The 6,804-nt window shown below is 29.5% G+C and overlaps 2 protein-coding genes across 2 annotated transcripts; both read right to left on the minus strand.

The window, feature by feature from the left end:
* Nucleotides 1-327: 327 nt before the first annotated feature.
* On the minus strand, nt 328-1,257 carry LOC105141350 (gamma-interferon-inducible lysosomal thiol reductase-like). The gene is made up of 3 exons (XM_011048536.1): nt 1,095-1,257; nt 896-988; nt 328-805 (listed from the first exon to the last, which is right to left on the minus strand). The coding sequence occupies exons 1-3, from the start codon at nt 1,194-1,196 to the stop codon at nt 629-631; spliced, it is 372 nt and encodes a 123-aa protein (XP_011046838.1). The 5' UTR covers nt 1,197-1,257; the 3' UTR covers nt 328-628.
* Nucleotides 1,258-2,494: 1,237 nt separating this feature from the next.
* Nucleotides 2,495-4,129, minus strand: LOC105141349 (gamma-interferon-inducible lysosomal thiol reductase-like). Its single transcript, XM_011048535.1, has 5 exons — nt 3,686-4,129; nt 3,513-3,578; nt 3,262-3,399; nt 3,063-3,155; nt 2,495-2,972 (listed from the first exon to the last, which is right to left on the minus strand). Exons 1-5 carry the CDS (start codon nt 3,938-3,940, stop codon nt 2,796-2,798), a joined length of 729 nt encoding a protein of 242 aa, XP_011046837.1. The 5' UTR covers nt 3,941-4,129; the 3' UTR covers nt 2,495-2,795.
* Between the last annotated feature and the right edge of the window lie 2,675 nt (nt 4,130-6,804).

The raw sequence follows: 6,804 nt of genomic DNA on the forward strand, positions 1-6,804 counted from the left end.
GATTGTTTTTCAAGCTGATTTTGTTATATTTAATCCTTCAATATTGAATTTTTTTGGAATTAAACTTTTTCATCTTTTCTAGTTTTCCTTATATTGAGTTTTTTTATTTGCATGATTTGAAGCATAGTGTTTAGTTGGCTTATCTGGTTTATTGGTTGTTCCTTGAGTTCTTTTTTTAATTAACTTATTTTTCATTAATTGTTTTAATTTTATTTATTAATATTATGTTTGATTTATTTGGAAATCAACTTTAATTTCTTTTTTTATTTATCTTTTTTATGTTAATTTATGTATTATAATCTGATATTCCTAGTCCACTGCAAGGGATAAGGAATTGCTGTTATAAAAACTCCAAGAGCCCTGTGATGCTGCTTCAAGGTAAAACGAAATATGCTCTTAATGCTACATTTGCAATGACCTAAACACAACAGCAAATAGTATTTCTCATCCTGTTCTGGCTAGACTGATCTCTACAGACCAGCACAAGAAAACTCAATCTGAATACTATAAATCAGCTGGAAAGTTTACCATACACCCACTAGAGCACATTGATCAACAATATCATATCAGTAGGTCAAGATTCCACCTTAATTCATTGAGACCATCGAGCATGGTTGATCTTGGGACTTCAATTTATTGCCGGTGCTGATGATGTCAGGTTGCTGGTTTGGTCTACATAGCAAACTGAATTAATGTGCATTTCCTTCTGCGATGAATTGCTCTCCAGGGGAAGTGATTTGCAGGCCTCTGGGATTCTAGTCCCTCTATAAGCCTGGCAGACATAGCTCACATAATTCTCAAAGTCCTGCATCCATATACATTCAATTGAATTCGAAAGACAAGGTGACATGCTGCCGTTAAACTAGCTAGTGTCTCAGAATTATAATAGACTAACCTCTAGGAGTGGTTTATTATTCACAACCACCCATGGCACAAATCTATGGGGTGGATTGAGCTGGGAAGTTTCAGCTGCATATTTTCTCTCAAGCTGCATCTCATCATCATTCAAGCTCAAACTATCAAGGAAATGAAACTTGGCAGTGGTGTAAATAGGATCAGGTAATCACACTTTGGTTAACAAGAACGAAACTCACCACTTCCCCATATCCACTTGTGTAGCAATCAATTGGTGCTTTGCCCAGCCCACTCATACCAAAGCAATTAACCCACTCGTTCATCTTGTTTTCCAAGGACATTTTCTCAACACAATGTATAAATCTAAAATGCCTGACCTAAATCAAGGGAAAAAAGTGAAAATCAATCCATCACAAGCTGCAGATCAAAGTAGGCTATGAACATGACTAAACTCTTTAAACAATTGTCCAACACTTGGATGTAAATATAAAATTAATATTTTCATCCTTAATGCATAATTTTTTTTATTTTTAAAGACTTGAAATAAATCAATTAGAACTCAATATTTTTTCTTCCATTCTTTCCTCTAACAATATAACAAATTTATAAAATAAGTTGCATAAACAAAAAAAAGCTTGTAGTTAAATTCTACTAAATATGAATAAAAAATCCTACTTGAATGAGGCAGTATTTGTTTTTGCAGTCCAATTGTGTTTTTAAAAATTTTTAAATTTTTTGATCTAGGTGCACTGGTTTGGCATAGTTGCCAGACCCAATGCCTAGGTCTAGACCTAAGTGCCTTGGATATAACAAATATGTCTGATTTAATAAATAATAAATAAAAAATAATTATGCACTTTAATTGTCAAGAGAAAAAAAAAACACAACTAATCGATCATCGATGACAATCCAACTATTATTTATCTACATGCACTATGGAAGATGGAAGATGATAAGTTTACACATTCAGTGAGATGACAAATGGTCAAATTTGGCCATTGAAAATTATAACATGCACCTATTTAATAACACTATTTATCTACATGCACTATGGAAGATGGAAGATGATAAGTTTACACATTCAGTGAGATGACAAATGGTCAAATTTGGCCATTGAAAATTATAACATGCACCTATTTAATAACACAGGTGTCACCCATTCATTGTGAAAGAAGAAAAATAGCTAAAGAAAAGTTTCGTAAAAAGATAAAAAATTAAAAATAAAACTATTATTATAATTTATAATAAAAAAATCTCTTAATCTATAATGATTTTATCATAGTATATAGCTTTTAATACAATTATTTTAGCATGTGCATGTAAAATGAGCTTCTTGGGTATATGACATTTCGGCACCATTTGTTTTTGTGATGTATAAGTTTTTGTTTAATATTTTTTTTTAAAATTAATATTTTTGCTGTTTTAGATTATTTTCAAATGATAATATTAAAAATAAATTTTAAAATTTTTTAAAAATATATTATTTTAATTCATTAAAAAAAAAACTTTAAAACACAAATGCTAAAACCGCCTCCATGATTTAATTCATTCTTGTCTAAAGTTATGGGCTTCATTTCTTTTTCCTCGTTTTTGGTGTGTTAGAATCCATGTAAATATATTCCTAGTCCACTGCAAGGGATAAGGAATTGCTGTTATAAAAACTCCAAGAGCCCTGTGATGCTGCTTCAAGGTAAAACGAAATATGCTCTTAATGCTACATTTGCAATGACCTAAACACAACAGCAAATAGTATTTCTCATCCTGTTCTGGCTAGACTGATCTCTACAGACCAGCACAAGAAAACTCAATCTGAATACTATAAATCAGCTGGAAAGTTTACCATACACCCACTAGAGCACATTGATCAACAATATCATATCAGTAGGTCAAGATTCCACCTTAATTCATTGAGACCATCGAGCATGGTTGATCTTGGGACTTCAATTTATTGCCGGTGCTGATGATGTCAGGTTGCTGGTTTGGTCTACATAGCAAACTGAATTAATGTGCATTTCCTTCTGCGATGAATTGCTCTCCAGGGGAAGTGATTTGCAGGCCTCTGGGATTCTAGTCCCTCTATAAGCCTGGCAGACATAGCTCACATAATTCTCAAAGTCCTGCATCCATATACATTCAATTGAATTCGAAAGACAAGGTGACATGCTGCCGTTAAACTAGCTAGTGTCTCAGAATTATAATAGACTAACCTCTAGGAGTGGTTTATTATTCACAACCACCCATGGCACAAATCTATGGGGTGGATTGAGCTGGGAAGTTTCAGCTGCATATTTTCTCTCAAGCTGCATCTCATCATCATTCAAGCTCAAACTATCAAGGAAATGAAACTTGGCAGTGGTGTAAATAGGATCAGGTAATCACACTTTGGTTAACAAGAACGAAACTCACCACTTCCCCATATCCACTTGTGTAGCAATCAATTGGTGCTTTGCCCAGCCCACTCATACCAAAGCAATTAACCCACTCGTTCATCTTGTTTTCCAAGGACATTTTCTCAACACAATGTATAAATCTAAAATGCCTGACCTAAATCAAGGGAAAAAAGTGAAAATCAATCCATCACAAGCTGCAGATCAAAGTAGGCTATGAACATGACTAAAGATTCTATTGGGAAATTAATTTCGACAAGGTAAGCTTACCGCATCAGGGTAAATGGTTACGGTGCAGGCTTCGATAGCATTTAGGAAACATTCATTCGTACCATGCTGCAATGTTTTTGACACCCCCCGAAAAAAAATGTAATTCAAAGCATAGAATTAACCTCTCTAAAAAAAAAAAACAAAACAAAACAAAAGATCATTGCTGTACTAACCTGGCAAACAAAGCTGCCATTAGGTTGGAGGAAAGCATTTCCCCAGGGGATCAATCTGAGATTGACAATGGAGATGAGTCCTTTGTCAAAGACTTTAACCAAATGGTTCACTATGAAATCTGCACAATATGGGCACAGAGTTTCATAGTACAGAGACAGTGTAACATTTTGACTGCTGCTAGTAGATGCGATCAAGAACAATGCAGTGCAAATGAAAAGCAAGAAGGCGGTGAACAATGAGGGATGAGAAGCCATTCCAAAGTGCAAAAACTCCCATGTGAGACTACAATGGTTTATAAATTATAAATGGCCAGGTCCTCTCATTTTCCTTCTGCAAAGAGTAACTGTCACTCTTGGTGGGGCTACTAGTAATTATGGTCTCTGGTTAGCTTTTTTCCTTTTCCTTTTCTTGTTCTGTTTTGCATTTCACAGAGATAGGATAACATTCTAATCAATTTTCAGTCTTTTTGTACCTTCAAGTTTTCTTGGCTTTTGTTCATGATATTGTATTTACCTCTGGGAAAAAGAAAAAGGGGAATGGAGCAGGGCAAACTTCGAGGCTCCTTGCACTGCCAGAGAATAAAAAATGTAGACTACCTTTTGACCCTCCCTGAAAAGGCAACATTAGTTAAGAATAATGTTTTCAAATTTGAGTATTGTAGTTGCTAGTTAGGAAAAATTAGAGGGTTATTAATTTTAATATATATAAAATTAGTTTAGATATATATAAGTTGATTTAGATATTTATATTAATAATAAAATAAATAATTAAAGAAGAAAAATAGTAGTATTATGTTACTCTTTTTATTTTACAGTTTAAATTGTAAAATATTGTAGTACTGGGAACTTGTTTGAGAGATTGCATTTTTTTAATTTTTTGAAAGTTTTTTATTTTAAAAATATTAAATTAATATTTTTTATGATTTTAATATGGTAATGTAAAAAATAAAAAACTATAAAAATTAAAAAAAAAATTGAAAAGCATTTTGCATCACATAAACAACCTACATACTGAAATGTCATTTTTTATTGGTTTTGAGAAACCTGGAAAATCCCTTATCCTTTATTTTTTTTAAATGCATTTGTTAAATGTATTTTTTAATTAAAAATATATTAAATTGATGTTCTTAAATGTATTTTTCAATTAAAAATATATCAAAATAGTATTTTTTGTATTTTAAAAAAACTTAACATCAGTATATTAAAACCATTAAAAAAACACCTCAAAAGTAATGAGTGTTTTTCAAATAAGAAATAATTAAAAAATTAAAATTACTGCAGTACCAAACAAATAAATAAAAAGTAAAATAGAGCATTCTTGTTTTAGAAGAGTAAAGTATGGTATTGTTTAATTTCCTCTCTTGCTGTCTTTCTGCTGGCGGTTCAAACTTCGATGTGCTAGTTGGATTTTCTTTTGAATTTTCTGGCCATGATTCAATGAAGTGGGTTGGCTACGAGAGGCTGCGCCACAAAAACTAGGTAGCACTGTCTTAAGACAAGATGGGCTTTGGCCCATTTATTTGAGGCTTTTTTAAAGCCATCCCGGGCCTATTATGGGCTGTATCTTGCCATGATTCGATACCCCTTCACACAAGAAACAGTTCATTCTAAGTTTATTCTTTCTTTTTATATATAAATTCATTTTCTTCTTATTTTCTTGCAATCCATCCGTTATGTATGTATAACATCTCACTAACACTTAAATAACTTCTTTTTTATTATTATTTTTATTATTATTATTTTCTCTACATAAAAAAAATGAAGATTAGCAATGACAAATCCTCATTTTATCTTTAATTTTAAAAATATAAAATTCATTTAAAAAATATTTTAAAGACATATTTATTTTCATGTTTCCTCCTCCATTTTTTTTGTTTTGAATTTTTTTTAATTTTAAATTAATTCCTATCTATAAAACTGAAATCCAAATTTAAAAAGTAGATTGTTTATAATGTATAAATTATCAAAAAATTATTTCAATCTAATACTTAAATTACTATATAAGGTTTTAATATATAATTTATATTATTTTTTAACATATCCTTTTAAATGAAAATTTTTTGAGTTTAAAACTTTCAAGGGTTTTAAATTATTTTATATTTATTTTTTATTAAATAAATAGAAATCATGAAATTCGAATTTATGACTATTTAGTTATTAAGATTCTGATGATATGGTAGAAAATTATTTTAATTCAATAATTTAAATTCTTAGATGTAATTTTAAAATATAATTTATATTATTTTTTAATAAATCTAAAAATAATATAATGATGTTTTTTTTAAGATATACTCATGCATTGGAAACCAAGATACAGTGGTCAAATCAAATTGATAGGAAACCATTAACAAGTGAATCATATTTTACAAGTAATACGGACATGAATATATGAGGAAAAAATGGAATCTTTCTATTACTTAAAGACTGACAATTGTTTGACGGAGAGAGAGAGAGACTTCCATTTTTAAATCTAAAATATCCTAGAGATGATATCGATCATGCATGGAAGAATCTTTCTACGAAGTATTTATTTTATTTTATTAATTAATTTATTTATTTGATGAGTAAACTTCGAGACATTAGCCTTCCCAATTAGTATATATAATGCCTCTTGAAGCATATATATTGTGGAGCACCGTGAGCTGCTACAGTATGTCTGCTGGAAAGGTGAAAGGGTCCTTCTTGGTCAATCTAATTGTAACCATTATTCCATCTCAAGTTGTTTATTGTTATAATATTTTCTAGTAAAGAAAATTATTTTAATTTTTAAAAAAGTATTTTTTGTATTTTGAATGAAAAATAATTTTTAAAAATTATAAAAAATTAAAAATATCTTATTATTTATTAATTATATCAAATTTAGTCCTTAATATTTTTATTGTTATATATTTTATTTTGAATTTTTTTTTCAATTTTATATTTTAGAATTTGATATAATTTGATTTTTATATCAACATTGTTACTTATTCTTTTGATTATTATCTACTCTTTTATTATAATTTTTTAATTAATTTTTTTTATCTATTAAATTTAGTCCCTATTCTTTTGATTATTACTTATTCTATTTAAAATAATTTATAAAATTATTATTATTATTATTTTAATTTCATCATCTTTTA

Source organism: Populus euphratica, unplaced genomic scaffold (genome assembly GCF_000495115.2).
Source record: "Populus euphratica unplaced genomic scaffold, PopEup_1.0 scaffold329.1, whole genome shotgun sequence".
NCBI lineage: Eukaryota > Viridiplantae > Streptophyta > Magnoliopsida > Malpighiales > Salicaceae > Populus > Populus euphratica.

Excerpts from the sequence above, each read along its gene's own strand:
- LOC105141350 (XM_011048536.1), bottom strand. The coding sequence starts at position 1,196 with ATGTCCTTGGAAAACAAGATGAACGAGTGGGTTAATTGCTTTGGTATG. Across the intron at positions 989-1,094 it reads CAAGTGGATATGGGGAAGTG|CTTGAGAGAAAATATGCAGC; the intron begins GTGAGTTTCGTT and ends GATGAGATGCAG. Across the intron at positions 806-895 it reads ATAATAAACCACTCCTAGAG|GACTTTGAGAATTATGTGAG; the intron begins GTTAGTCTATTA and ends ATATGGATGCAG.
- LOC105141349 (XM_011048535.1), bottom strand. The coding sequence starts at position 3,940 with ATGGCTTCTCATCCCTCATTGTTCACCGCCTTCTTGCTTTTCATTTGC. Across the intron at positions 3,579-3,685 it reads ATGGCAGCTTTGTTTGCCAG|CATGGTACGAATGAATGTTT; the intron begins GTTAGTACAGCA and ends AAAACATTGCAG. Across the intron at positions 2,973-3,062 it reads ATAATAAACCACTCCTAGAG|GACTTTGAGAATTATGTGAG; the intron begins GTTAGTCTATTA and ends ATATGGATGCAG.